This window comes from Eleginops maclovinus, chromosome 13 (genome assembly GCF_036324505.1).
Source record: "Eleginops maclovinus isolate JMC-PN-2008 ecotype Puerto Natales chromosome 13, JC_Emac_rtc_rv5, whole genome shotgun sequence".
Classification (NCBI taxonomy): Eukaryota; Metazoa; Chordata; class Actinopteri; order Perciformes; family Eleginopidae; genus Eleginops; species Eleginops maclovinus.
This window is the reverse complement of record NC_086361.1, coordinates 21,667,890-21,683,479: the sequence shown is the minus strand read 5'-3', so window position 1 is coordinate 21,683,479 and position 15,590 is coordinate 21,667,890. Positions and strand designations below refer to the sequence as shown.

General features: G+C 41.7%; 1 protein-coding gene across 1 annotated transcript in view; it reads left to right on the top strand.

Moving 5' to 3' along the window:
• khdrbs3 (KH domain containing, RNA binding, signal transduction associated 3) overlaps positions 1-11,201 on the top strand; it is a 106,978-nt gene extending 95,777 nt beyond the window's left edge. Inside the window, exons 8-9 of the mRNA XM_063898631.1 lie at positions 7,427-7,479; positions 10,128-11,201. Of these exons, the coding sequence (XP_063754701.1) occupies positions 7,427-7,479; positions 10,128-10,219 (145 nt within the window). The 3' untranslated portion in view covers positions 10,220-11,201. The remainder of the gene's footprint in view (positions 1-7,426; positions 7,480-10,127) is intronic.
• The last annotated feature ends 4,389 nt before the right edge of the window (positions 11,202-15,590 follow it).

Here is a 15,590-nt window from a genome sequence, read left to right as displayed (position 1 = left end):
TTCTTGAGTAAAGTAGAAGTACTCAGTCTTGTACTTGAGTAAAGTAGAAGTACTCAGGTCTTGTACTTGAGTAAAAGTAGAAGTACTCAGATCTTGTACTTGAGTAAAGTAGAAGTACTCGGTCTTGTACTTGAGTAAAGTAGAAGTACTCAGATCTTGTACTTGAGTAAAGTAGAAGTACTCAGATCTTGTACTTGAGTAAAGTAGAAGTACTCAGATCTTGTACTTGAGTAAAGTAGAAGTACTCAGATCTTGTACTTGAGTAAAGTAGAAGTACTCAGGTCTTGTACTTGAGTAAAGTAGAAGTACTCAGATCTTGTACTTGAGTAATGTAGAAGTACTCAGGTCTTGTACTTGAGTAAAGTAGAAGTACTCAGGTCTTGTTCTTGAGTAAAGTAGAAGTACCAGAGTGTAGGAATACTCTGTCACAGTAAAAGTATTCTAAATGTTCCTCCAGTGAAAGTAGAAAGTACTCTCCTCTAAATGTACTTAAAGTAGCGACAGTAAAAGTAGTCATTGTCTGATTGGTCCATTTCAGAATAATATCTCTGATATGTTTTATAATGATTGATCAGTAAAGTGTTCTCAGAGCTGGTAAAGGTGCAGCTAGTTTGAATGGCTTTGTATACTGCAGGGTAGCTGCTGGATTTACTGCAGGTGAACTAAAGTCTGGTTTAAGGGAGATTATATTTACCATCATTAATCCTAATCTGCCTAGCAACTGAAGGGATTAAATACATGTAGTGGAGTCAAAGAACAAAGTAGCAACAAATTAAAATACTCAAGTAAAGTACTAGTAGTAAATTGTACTATTTAGTTTCTTTCCACCTCTGAGAGTAGCTGCAGCGCTTAGGTACTAATCAAGCGCTGAGGTCAAGGATGCTGGAGGATGCTTCCTGCGTGGAGAGCGTCTTTAATTTCATCGGCTTGTGAAGGTGGCGTCTCTGCAGGGAAATGAGAGGGATGACAGCTGTGGCACGGCCCTGGTCGGACGCTTGGAGAGGTCACAGCGAGGTTTTTCTCTCGCTGCTCGAGTGTGATCAAAGCATCATGACACCTCAGAGACTGCCGGCTGCTGACACCTCACACCTTCCCTCGCATCTTTCTCTGGTACGTTTTATCGTACGCTGGATCCTGGACGCCCCGGGAGCACGGGGATCGCTGTGTGACAGTGTTTTAAAGGGCAGATGCAACCCTGAGGAACAACTGTAAATCTTAGTAGAGGAGGAGGAGGAGGAGGAAAAGGAGGAGGAGGAGGCAGGTGCATGGGTATCATAAAGTTAACACAAGTGAAAGCTCTGTTACAGTCACTGAGAGCAAGATATCAAACCATAGCGACTTGCTTTTGGGATGTTGACTCTACATATTTATTCAGACAAAGGCACAACTTAGGTATCACTCAGTATGGCGGCAGCTTTTACAGAGTAACACATTATTATTCAAATAATTGTAATTAATTGAGTGATTAAGGGGCAACAATTAAGAAAACCAAAAGGATATTCCTAATATTATCAGTGTCGCCATTCTACACTTTAAGGCTGATGGAAATGTCCTAAACTCTGCAGGTAAAGGGTTTACAATTAATCCTGAAGGAGACACAGAGTTGTTATTGCAAATGAAGGGACAAATACAATAGGATTCATCTTCAGAGAGCCACGGATCTCTGCACAGAATTTACGCCCCTTCGGTTTCGCTCTCCTGACTGCGAAGGTGCATCTGATCTGCTCCTGGCTCCGCCTCTGCTCAGGTGTTCCTGATCACCACCATCAAAGGAAGGCTGGAGGAGATGGAGCTGGATCTGAAATTTTCTTGCACACTCTGCTCTCGCATACCTTATGGAGGACCTGGTAGCCCAGCTTTCGTGGCTTTCTTTCTGAGTTCAGTTTATGCATTTCTCTGGTGGATTTATGCGTCCTACAGCCGATGGCGTGGCTGGCCTAGGCTTCCTTCATCTTTCATTCTCTTTTGCCAGAATTCAAACCTTGTCCAATTTAAGTGTTTAAAATCATGTGGTTGTTGCAAACTCTGTCGGGTTTGGTGTTTGAAATCGTAAAGGCCGTAGAACTTGGTATATCCTGTATATTCCCCCCATTTATTTGCCACTTTTACCTCCTTTTGTTTTTTTCTAGAGAACCGTGAGCTTCCAATGTTCCAAGCATGGAGGGAAACCATTTAATAAAGATGGACAATGGGTGAAAAGAGAGTTTTAGATCAGAGGTACAGAGCTCTTCCCTCTCATGCAGACACAGAACGTCTTTCCTTTATGTCCAAATGCAGTTTACGCCATGTGTTCGATCACCTCCCTTTTTCAATGCTGCTCCTTTGAGTCGGGCTTGTTGTGTCGGGGCCCCTCAGGCAGACAACACCCATTAAGCACAACGAGAATATCAGCATTGTGGTGTTTTTTTCTATCTTAGCACAGATTGGCTGTCTAACTCCTGAAAGCCTGTTGTGCCTCACAGATGCTTGGGTTCCTTGATGTGTTTTTCAAGGTAGACAGCTTGTCAAGATGAGTGACAGCTGCTGTAGCGGGAATAAGACCATCTGAGGGAGGGGGGGCGGGTTTAACACCACTCTCTTTGCATCGAGACAAAAAGGCATATTGTATATGTTCCTTCGATTCAGATCACGATCAAACAAACCAAACATATTTCCAAGTGAAGGATTTTAAGAGTACTGCAACACAAAAAGTGGATTCTAGCGTATTTTGCAAAAATAAAATAAGGAAAACGCTCTGTTGAAAAGCAGAAAAAAGACTCATTTGTAAAGGCAAATCTTCGCCGTGAGCCATTGTGTTTCCCTTTGTGACTCTTCAGCAGGGGGTCAGTGTCGGAGATAGCTTTGCAATCAGCCACTGCATGTAGCAATCACCAGTGTGTCCATGAGGAGGGTTTCTATTGGAAATTATGTGAGCTTCCTTTCATACTACATGGTGGAAATAAAAAAGAAAGTGCTGCTTTTTCTTTGTGTGTGGAAATCACCATCGAGCCATAATCAGAGCAAGTGGCATTTCTGTTAGCTATTTTTAATTTTTGGTGTAAAGCATGAGGAAAAACAAGGGGAGTACTTTAGTTTAGAGCTGTGTCAAAATGCAAGAATATAGGCTAGCAGAACAGAAGCTTTGCACACCACACCGTATCCCTCCTCAGCCACTCGTAATGTCCTACTTGATTTCTTCAAATTTATCACAAAGGACCGGAAGAGTAATGGCGATGTAAGGAAACCAAAGTCCACTAGGGACGTGTACTACATCATTCAGATTTAACACCGCCATCTGTTTGGTGGCGGCCAGGCACGGCAACACCAGTGCTTTCAGACGGAGCGTTTTACTGGGGATGATGGATACGCTGGAGAGGCAGGGTCTCTACTTGCAGAAAAAGTAGGTCCGGAGTTGATGTTTGATGAAAGAGACACACTCGCCCTCCCGTGGTCAACACCTGCGCCTCTTAGACCGATGTTATGTTGGTTGTTTCTTGGCGCTGAAGTTCGGGGGAAACACAAACCAGCGGTCGCCTCCTGCTAATGAATGTCAAATCAGAAGCTGACCTATTTAGGAAAAAGTCAAGGCGCTTTCACACCTATGACAGGGCAATATCTGGAGAGAGATCTAACCCCCCCCCTACCCCCCACCTATCCGGCGGCTCGGCTCCGGCTTGTGTTGCATGCTTCCAGCTGTGCACTTCTGACAAGGCGACGCTGTGATTTGGAATCAATGATGATAAATGTGGAATGTACTCTGAGCTGGAGAGGGTTTTTCAGGTTAGAGTTTTCTTTTATCTCGTACCGCCTTACTCTCAATTTTTAAGGAAGCTAAAATATCAAATGTTAAATATAAAGTATTTTTGGAGTTTATAAGGCTCACTGTCAAAGCGATTATGCATATACTCCATTAAAGACTGTGCATTCCTGCTGTTCTTAGCAATTTAAAGAGGCGTTTCTATGCTTTTCTTGTAGTTTTATACAGTTTTTAGTGCATGTAAAGGGTCTGCAAAGGCGAAAATCCCGGTGTTCCCTGCCTGAAACGCCACCATTGGACGCCTTTCTATACTTCCTGAACATAGTCACATCACAATGTAACGCTTGCTCTTCTATTGGCTAAAGCTTCAACACATTGTGCGTGATAGGCTTAGAGGCGGGACATCTCTACGCGGTTGACCAATCACAACAGCGCCTCCGCAACCGTGGAAAAAATCAAAACAAAGAAGACACAGATGCCCATTAATGCTTTTTCTTAGAGGCTGGTGATGTGGGAATTGTAGTTTGTTAAAGTCCCTCGACTTCAGAAGTCACTACTAGGTAACGTGATTTGACATTTTCATATAGTATTTTACTTCATTGAATATGTAAAGTACTGCATGTACTGGCTTAAATTAAAAAGGGGTTTTATTTTCAGTACAGGTGTAGTGCTGATTAGCAGGAGCTGTCCACACACCTGGACACTTTGACCTTCAGTATATGTCTCGAGTCTCCCCGTAATTGAGAAGGGAAGGTAACTACGGAGAGAAGTTGTGTAGCAATATTGACAAAATGTCACCTCCAGAAATTAGAGGCGCCAAACAGCTTTTGTTGCACTCTTAGCCTTTTGTGCAAAGAGCAGATCTGCACTGACAGTGACTAGGAATACTTGTCCTTCCTGTTTGAGTCAGAATCCTTTGTGAGATGAACAGTGGAAATAAATGCAGAGAGAACATGCGGACAGCCATGTGAGTACGTCCCCGGAATAGTGTTAGCAGGATCATGGTGTCTGTTTTTGTTCGATACCACACCGAGCGTTGCAGGGAAACCCAAGATTGCCCAATATCTCACATTTTAACCAATATGTCTGCAGGCACCTGTGAATTGTTGCAAATTGATTTTCTGACGTTGGTAAAAAATTGATGTGTGTGTTTTTGAAAGCGACCGCTCTGGAATACACCCCTCAATTTTGGCATGGTGCAATATGTAATTATTTAGCATCCTGTCAGGTGTCGTCTCGGGGTACACAACATGAAGAGCCAAAACATGCATTGAGTTCTCTCTCCCTCTGCTTCTCTGTCCCCCACCCCCACCATCCCTCTCTCACTGCGTCTGTCGGCCAATGAATGGTGTCAAGGATATTGCAGTGGCTTGACACCCGTGGCAGATGCAGGGTGGCACCTCTGCTGACTGCAAAGCTCCGGCTCAGAGCAAACAGCAGCTGGCCTCCTCTGGAAGGGAGACTGCATTAGCACGGCGGGGGAGGAGGGCGGGGGTGCCTTGTTTGCTTCCACTGGTTTGGCATTGTTTGTAGTTGAGTTATGAACTGTGCACAATTTATGCTAAGCCTGACTTAAGGCACGGGCCTCTGTAGGGAGCCCTGTCACGTCTCATTGAGCCGCTTTGGAACGATTCCTCAGACTGTCCTCAATTGGTCGCGTTCATCCTCACCGATAAATTGTTGCAGGAAACTATAAAACAACCAATCAGCTGTTGTTGTGTTGTCGCTGTTGAGAGGCATTATGACTTGTTGGGTGGCATTTCATTTAAAAAACACTACTATTACTACTGGCACTACTTGCCACTGAAGAAATAGTGCCTAGTTTAACGATTGACGGTGTGTATTAATATCCAGAGTGACAGGAACAATGTTTCTAGACACAATTAGTTTTTAAGGTATTTGCTAAATATACAGAATGAATGCTTTATAAAAGACAAGTCCTTACAGGAACAGAAATATATAAACAGAAGCTTTTATTTTAATTGTATTTTTTACTTAAAATTGTACATTTTTTACAGCCTGTTCAGATCAGAATCACAAGAGGGGACATGTCCCACTGTTACAGCAGAAGTGATGCCAGAGACAAAGAAAAATGAAGTTAAATAAAACACTTTTAGATAAAAGAGCATGCACAAAAAATATAACATTGAAAATCAGAAGTCATTTTAGGGAAATTCTGCACAAATTGCACTTAAGCGTTATTGCACAGCAGTGGTCTTAGTCTTAGTCTGGCAAAATGTACTGCATGACATTTCTCTCTCATTTCTTTTTTGTTTGTAAGTATGCTAGCTTAGACTGAACACATAAACTAAGTCAAAGCAGATCAATCTAGCTTTACAAAACAGCATTTATAATAGCACTCAATACTAGTACCTCCCAGTGTAATCGAGAAACACACTCTTCAATTTGTCAGTGAATTTGTTGGAATACTCAGAGAGGAAAGACTGATGTGAAGACTAATAAAAACCTTCATTACCGAGCAACTTCTCTTTATGAAGCAGCTCCCGCTCAGCGAAAGCAGACTTAATAGCGAGACAGAATTAGCAGAGATTGATTTCCTGGAGTGCTGCAAACTGTGGTGTAATTTGATAGAGGAGCGGAGTGTCTCAACCCTCTCAGACCTGCCGTTGTGCTTTTCAACATCACACCGCAAAAAGGCTCCTCGGGTAACGGGAGTGAAATGTACTCCGTTACCATTAGAAAATGTGGTGGGGACATTAAGCGTACGTGCATATGCTTACAATACTTTTTGGAGAACTAGTGCAGTAACTATTCAACTATTTGTAATGTTAAAGAGGTCCAAATCGCACCTCTTGGGTCACCAGAAATACACCCAGTCCTTAAAATTGTACATGTTCTCTTGTGCAAAGTGTACAATTCTCTGTGCACGCTATTTTCAGGTCACTTTTTAACAAAGGACCCTAATGCAAAGTAGTGGGGACAAAATTGGTTGTTTCCAAAGGTGGTGGAGTCCAGCGTCCCCACTATAAACGCACCCTCTCCGGTGTGTCATCACTGTCACCTCTTTGCCCTCGGCAGTCGGGCGGTGTTGATGTGGTGTGTCGGGGGTTTTGGACGGTGCCTTCAGCTCTCTAATCCAGGGAGCAGAGAGGTGCTGGTGAGGCTGCCAGACAGACGGACGGACTGACAGGTGGAGAGGACCCAGCTGTGATGGCTGGTGTCGGCTCAGTGGCAGCCTTATGATGAATTGCCTCTCTTGAATGATAGCGCTGTTACTGGATGATACTGACGCAGGATTGTTCTGTCAGCACCTCGACGAGGACGACCGCAAATAATAATAAATAAAAAAAAGAGCAAGAAATGAAACCGCTATGCAACTCGCCTCCACCCCTTTTCATTTTTCATTAAGATGCCACCTCCCATATAAATCTCCATATGCAGTGATATGGAACTGCATGTTTGTGGGGGAAATTGCCTCGTAGAAACCGGGAATGTGTCGGAAGTTTTGAGAGATTGAAAGCTGCCTCTTGTTTGCTTTTGACTTTGACCGCCAAGAACTCCTCCTGTGGGTTCGTCTTTATTGCCTCTGCAGAAATGATGTGTGATTGCATCATGATGAATATTCCTTTGATGCTCTACCTTCACACTGAAAACTACTCCTGCAGAATGTCATGTTTTTTTTTCCTTTTATTCCATATTTATTCACATCATTTTTATGTCTGTTTACAGCTCAGATGACTACTATGACTACGACGCCAGTGGGGAATCATATGATTCGTACGGTGAGTTGCATCTCTTCTTCAAATATATCTCCTGTTAATTAATTGTCGGAACATCAATTTCTGGTCTCTGAACAGCTGGTTTCATCTCACTTGTCATAGCATCTGCTTCCTTAGTGATGTCTTAGACACACTTAAAGAAAGGAGGACTTTCAGAGTATTTTATTAGAAGTTCTGTAGTGTTGACCCTATGCTATCTTGGGCTACCGAATGGGGGTCTATCCTCTTGATGGCCTTACAATTTTCACATGCATAACAGAAAGTATGTTGTTGTTTCGTTGTTGCTATTTTCAACAGATAAAATGCAGATGCTTCATAAGGACTCTGCTACAATGTATGTGGCTCGTTAGGAGAGAATAATTCAATTGAAAACCAATTAACTTATAATTAACCACCAAAAATATTGCAAGTTTTATATTTGATCTTTTCTGTTTTTCTGAAATGTTATTGATTGTTAGTCATACAAACAATAATAACAAAGCATATGAATTATTCTATGATACAGTTTGAAAAGCCATCGACAATATAATAGCCAGTCTCTGAGTATGCTAATATGCAAGCTAAGCTGAAGCTAACACACAAGAGTCACATTTCAGTTTGTCACCAGCTAACCCAATCTTCATCCTAACCATATATTACTCAGCCAGCTTTATTCAGTGACTTTAAAAAAAAAAAAGGATGTTATTAAGTGTCACGGCCACGCAGTGATGTCAGATAGAGAACAGCCGTACGTTTAAGACCGCTCTCTGGATTAGAGGTTGCTCATCGTTTGTGGAAAGAACTGCAGTCGCCCTAGAATTCAGACAAAGCTCATACCGTTCTAGATAGTTCAACAATACTGTGTCAACCTTTGACAAGATACAGTTAAAAGTGGGCCACGGTCATGTTTGCTGCAGAGTGCACGTGAATGAACCAATACACTGTGAGGTTTGGAAAACTTTGTGCTGCTCTACAGCTCAAGGTTGATCCATCTGAAATAGTGGATTTGTAGCCTTTTTTGTGAACTGGGAAATACAAGATAAACTCTTTATCTCGGTCAAATGCTCGACTCTGGCTGGTGGAGCAATATTACTTACATTGGAAACGGCTACAGCTATCGTAGATAAGAATACAATAAAACCAGTCCATCATCAAAGACTCATTTCACTTCAGGGTGGTAGCAGGACAGCTAAGAAAGTCACTCAGGACATTCTGATGCAGTCAAAAGGTTGATTGTGGGACAATTTTTATACTCAACGATCGCCATCTTGGCTACGTAATAGCAACTAGCCGCGGTTGGAGTTGCTTCAGTGAACACAGAACTATTTGAAGATGTAACTTGTACCTGTGGTTTTTTTTCACTATTTAACTAACATACCACTACACTGGTGTCAAAAGGAAGCCACTGGGAATCTTAAAGGGTTAATTGAGCAGTCTGTTCTGGTTTGCTAGTTCCGAATTAGCTAGACAGGAATTTGGTGAGCCCGCTAGCAGTGGCTATCGTCACTTGCGAATTGAGACACAGCTTTTGTCCCTCGTCTTGCAAAGACAACCTGATCAGTTTTCATTTTCATCAGGGCCGAGCGACAACACAGTACTTTGTTCCCCCGGTCTCTCCTGGGATAGTCACCGCAGCGATTTTACTTTGACACTCTTTGGTCGCTAACAGGGGGAAACAAAAGCCCAGTTGATGCACTTCCTTTGTGTCCTAGATGAAGTCTTGATTTTCCTGCGAGATTGTAGTGAAAGGGAGTTGCTGTCATTCTTCTACAGCTGTTAAATTGTGCAGTCAACATTGACTCAATGATAACAAGTTAAAGCATGCGAGTCACTTGGATTATTTATTAAATGTAAACATATTAAAGCATCTTTATTTAGAGACAGACAACAAACTGATACCATAACTAAAGTGCGAGTAAGTCAAAGCTAATAAAAACTTTCCCAACTTCTCCTACCAACGAGGTGGAGGAACTACCTGCAACTCATTAGAGCACTTCGTTCCTCAGCATGAAATGAAAACCGCTGCTGCATGGGTCACACAGCAAAAGGGCGACAGTTCAAAGAAAAACAGATAAGCAGGGTTGATGTGCATCCTTGTTCTCCAAACACAAGGTTACCTTGGTCTCTTTCTTCAAAGTCACTGTCAGTGAAAGGGTGACAGGTTTAATTAAGGGGTATTGGCTATGTGCTGCCAACAGAGAGCTTGCACACAGAAAGAAAACAACCCTTTGTGAGCCTTTGCTCTAGGGAAGTCTCAGCGCTGGCTGAAGATCAGACAAAGGGTGCCATCAATAGTGGCACTTTCACATTGACAGTACCAGAGGGTGAACAGGGGGCTGATTTGGACTAATGGTAATTGTGACCTTTTAGCTGGGAGCCACTAAACGGGTCCTTTTCAAGTAGCTATTTGATCCTCTCATTCAATTATCTGTGATGCATGCTTCCAGGTGAAAGTCAAGCTTCTTGGTGTGAGTGGCTGTTTGTATGCACAGCTTGAAGAGGTGCTTTTGTAATGAGATGACCAGAAAGTGCTCACAACTTTCTGCAGATGCGAAACATATTTACAAGTTTGTTTAGCTTTGACAGACATGGGTTGTTCTGAATGAATGCTTTAAGTACAATTCCTCTGTATTCAAGTCCCTAATCTGTTCTGTTTTTCTCTTCTTAATCAGGTCTGGAAGAGTGGGCAAACAATCGCAGCAAGGCACCGCCGGCACGAACAACCAAGGGAGTGTACAGAGATCAGCCGTACACCAGATATTGAACTGTTTATACATCCCGCACCTGAGTCCTCATGGCTGTTTCAACCCAAGTAATGGATTTTTTATGGACGCTCTCACCTTTTTAGAATCGAAAAATCTAAACCCGCAAAATTAACCGTGAGACACTGAATGAGTAAAAACTGGTTTCCAAATATGGCATCCCAAGAAAGTATACCCCCACTGGGTGCAATTTATTAAACAATTTAGGTAATCTATCCTCTCCTCCGGGAGAAATCGACTGGGCTTTGAGATTAAGCCTCCATAGTACATTAAGTTTCTCTCTCAGCTATGTGATTGTGAACATTGTACCGAGCCATTTTTACTTGGTAATGATTAAATCACTACAAGCCGTCGATACAAAGCTTCTACACAGCTGCCAGTGCAACTTAATTTATCACCCACTACTCTTCGAACCTTGAACTGTGTGGTTGATCACTTAAAAATGTAGTAGCTTAGTCCTAGGAAAAGTGAAGTAACTGTAGATATTTCTTTCTGAGGGGTAATTGGTGAAATTGTGTCCCTTGTAAATGAAACATTTACAAAAACTGAAAAAGTGAAAAGTCATTCTGTACACATATTGTTTTGCTGTTTCCTCCTTTTTGTAAGATAATAGTTATTTAGTGTTAAAGGGCTTATGAAAGCATGGTGTGCAACTGTGGATATTGTCAGCTGTTTTGTTCTGAAAAGCCTATGTAGTTGTGTTCATGATTACTATCCCAAAACATCCACTCTAACACGTCTATAAATAGCAGCTCATACACCGAACAACTGCAAACAGCTTTTTAATTTCCCGCTTTTTTTTTAACAAGTTTATTTGATGTCATTTTTTTATTTAATACCAGATGCTTTTTATGACTTTGTAGGCGTCAAATTCAACTTTAAGAGCGACTAAATCACATGCTGGGAGAATTGGTAATCATTTCCATCTAGAGATATGTTTATCTATAATGATTTTAAGCTTATGTAAGCCCTTTAATATTTTCTTCTTTGTTGATGCTGAATAAACATTTTGAAAGAAGCAACTTGTGTTCGAGAGAATAATTAATGGACTCATAAAAAGACTCATAATTTAAACTAACAAACCCTTAATGAAAACTCTGGTTAAATTGGGAATCCATTAAAAAGCAGAAGTCTGGATTTAATTGGATACATTTTAAGTGAAAGATGCCATGGCCAATGTCAAATTGTGACCTTGCAGACGCCCTTGGTAATCTGATAAGAATGGTTTCCTGTTTATATTTGAACGCCATGTGATTCATTTTGGAGGAAATCTCTCCGACCGAGATTTAGAGGATTTAGCGATAACGACACCGCCTCTCTCGAAAAACCCTTATCCGCTGTGTTTGTTCATATAATTCGATGTGAAGCGAACGCTGGTCACGTCAAGCATCATCAGTAAACACACATTAACTCTGTGAGTGTTTACCCTGCATCAAAGCCTCCTCCTTGACCTCTAGTCCAATGTTCAGGGGGGGATTGCTCTCTCTTCTTGTTTTGCTCTTTCTGTTCTCCTTCGGTCATGTGACCCCTCTCCCAGTTGTTTAAAGAGCCTGCCTTTGCCCCGTCCATTAAAGAGACTCTAAATGACCCCCAGCTGACCTCCGCAGAGAGAGGATGGCAGTAGCTGTTAAAAAAGACCTCCGTCCCACAAGGTAAACAACCTGACCCAGTTTAACCTCTCCCCTAACGTAGTAGAACATAAACCCTCTAAACTTAAATGTAATATGTTTTCCTGTCTCTGTTAAGTCACTTACCCAGTCACAAAGCTGGGAATAATTAGATGTCTGTAATAAAGAAACTGTGATAAAGTATGATAAATAGCAGTAACTTTTCAAGTGGAATAACTATATCCTAAGGCTTTGATAAATGATATCCTCTAACATAAAATGTGATGTTTCTTGGCATTTGTTGTCTTAATATAAGTTGTAAATGTGAATGTTGAGAACGTTTGAACTCAGTGTTTTTTTATACTCTTCTCTAGGTCGCTGTCCCGGTTGGACCAAGCCATCCGTCCGCCTATATGACTGGTGCTAAAGGTATGTTGTTTATTATAAGTCAGATGTCTATGCTAATGTTTTGCATGTTAACATTGAGATATTTCCAAAGTATGGGGCAACGTAAGGGTCAAAAGTAGTGAAACAACGTCAAATCTGCCGTCCCTTGTGGAGCCTTTGAAATATTTCAGAAAGTCAGCAGAAAAATGACCCACAGCTCGATTTCAAAGTCCATTAAAGTGTAAATAGAGCTATATATCTGTTGTCAATGGTGTACATATTGACATGTGAATATACTGAAACTCAAATAAGGATCAAATGAGTTAAATCTATTTTAAACGTCAAGGTTCAATACTGCAACCATCGAGTTCTTCAAAAGTTTAGCCATTGGCTTACATCTGTTTTTGTAATGTATAATCAAATGTATTTAAATGATTTTAGATATTTAGAGCATAAAGATGACTTATACTGAAACCATTGGTTCAAATATGATATCTGAGCTTTAAGAATGGATCTGAGGTCCCTTCAAAACTCCAGAAACTGGTTTTAGACTTCATGACAGAAAATTAGAGACGAATCGGAGGATGAAACCCTCTTTATTTATCACACACAGTGAAATAAGATCTGTGCTTTCAACCCACCCCAGTACCACAAACAATGGGCAGCTATTGTACAGCACCTGGTGAGTAGGGTTGTGTCTGGTGCTCAAGGGCATCATGGCAGGGCCCAGGAGGTGAACTGGGACCTCTCCACTATGGCTCCCAGTCCAAATCCCTACTGACTGAACCACTGCCGGACAAATTGCCGACCAGATCAATTGAGCTGTCCTTTTCTATTATAGGGATATATAACGCATTGATCCAAACGATGTAGTGCAAGCAGTTATATTAGGGTTAGGGTTAGGTTTGGAAAAAGTCTAACAGATTTCCTACAGATGAAGGGCTGGGAATATCTCCAACGATTATCCACCCTTTTAATGTGTCAACTTGAAGTCCCTTTTGAATCCTGAGATGAAATATTCTACAGAGGACACAGAGGGTTATCATGACACATCAAATATTAATGTGACTTTGAGGCAATTTGATGTTCTCTTGATGGAAGTTTAATGTTGAAAATATTTTCCAGGAGCTTGTGAAATCCTCCAGAATCGACCCCTAGTTTGAATGCGCGACCCTTTCTAGTTAAACCCTATACCACAATCCCCCCCAATGGGATTCCTGTCCCACTGCCTCACTTTGCACCTTTGCAATTAGTGTGTGAGAGCATTCAGTTTCATCTGAACCACAATGTGGTCCCTGTTGTTGCACCTTGAAGTAATGCAATGCCTGACTTATTGCATTCAGAAGCGAGAATGGGAAAAAAGAGCAGTCCTTTAAAGATGTCCCTAAAAAGTCCTTTTCTTTGCCTTTTTCTAAACTCAAACTGCTCGTTTTTCTCTCCTTACCTCTCTTAACAGATTTGACAAAACGTACACATGCTTCAATCCAGAAATCCAAGGCCACACGGTGCAAAAACACAAATCCCGAAAAAAGGCAGTCAGACTTTGAATAAAAGGATCTCGCCTTGGACGGATTTTCTGATCTTCACAGTCTGGACTGAGGTGAATCCTGCAGGGGGGAAGGGAGGGAGTGACCTGTTGCCACGCAGAAAAAGATAATACACGCATCGTCATTCTCCGGACTAATGGAAGGGACAGACCCGTGAGGCAAATGGAGTTCCTCACCCTGTGGGACGATCTGTCGGAGGATATTTCCTTCAGAGCTTCAGTATACATTTTTTATAAACACAGGAGTGCTGTGAACCGACGCTGAACCCGCCCCGTGTCTTGGTTGATTCAGACCTTTGTTGAGGACTTATCTCTACCACTTACCTTAGACGGCGCCTATTTAGCAAGGATAGGTGAATAAATAATGCAATATGCTCGGAGAATGACTGCATATTTCTCTCAAAGATGCTTCTAATCTGGTATTGTTGTGCTCATTAACCTATATCCCCTGCACTCAAAGGAATACATAATTCACCAAGTGCCTTATTGTTGCATTGTTATGACAGCTTTAGAGGTGTAAACCCATTGTGCTGAAATATAGGGCATTGCACCAGGAAATAGCTTCTTTTTTCTCTTCCCCATTCTGCTGGTTTTTCTGTATGCATTTCCTCAAAGCTGGAAAACACCAGCCAGCACCGACATGAGTACAGTCTATTCAAGATGTATTGCTTAATCAGAATCGACTTCAGTGGATATTACAATTCCAAAATAGCTTTCTATCGGATAGAGAGCTTCATTCTGCCTTGTGCATAAGTCCAGATAGGCTGATCCGTATTCCACACAGTTGTATGTCCTCAGTGGCCGACAATAGTTTTCCATTAGAGGAAGTGATTCTCTCCAGAGCCTCGGGCCAAGCCTCAGACAATAACACGGCGACCTAAAGCTTGCATCTCGGGCTCCCGGAGTCAACTCTCATCACCTCCGGGGCTGATTCCCCCTCTGAGGCTGGGCTTAACACGACAGGCTTATCTGAAGTAAGCTTGTCCAAGTTAATAAAGTAAGAGCAGCTTATTTGATTAAGAATGCATACAAAGGAGGATGTTGTGATCTGCTACTGGGAGACAAGTCTATTTCTAAGCTGGAAGGCAGATCGATCGGTAGAGGGACCACTGGAGGGGTTTAGTAGAAATAATTTAAAGGCCCTGAAAACCTTTTCTCAGTCAGTTTCTTACCACCAACGATGAGACTGACGTACGATGTTCTATGAAAGTTGAATGATTTTGGTTCTTTCAGATGATGTATGTGTTTTTCTTCTTGTCTTCTCCTTTCTGACTGCTCTAATGTGGGCATGCATTCGTTCCAAAAACACCATGCCATGTATTTGTGTGCACCAATCATCGTGGAACATTTGAATGTAAATGTGAAGACAACTGTGGGGTTGTTTGCACGTGTTAACAGCACTGTCAATCAAGTCTGTTCAGAGCAGACCAACACAGTTCTGCAAAAACACATTGGCTGAGTGATAGAGTAGGAAACCCTTTAAGGAGTTGTAACATTTTGAGAAATAGGCTTACTTGTTTTGAAGAGCTATTTGAGAAGATTGATATCACTGTCATGTCGATACAGCATGTTGAATATGTATCTCAAGACAGCAGTGAGTTAGCTTAGCTGAATTTAAAGCTGTTAAAACTAGCAAACAAAGACAACGTCTGAAGTGTAAAGGCAGGATTTCTATCATCCAATTGAAGTTGTTTCTGTCTATTTTATGTGCTAAACCAGTAACTTCCTGGAGTGTCCATTGGTTACATGAGAACCACGAAATATGACCCATAAGTGCTGGTCTGCAACTTAGCGTATTTGGTCATGAACTTCATTTAAATACTATTTTACACT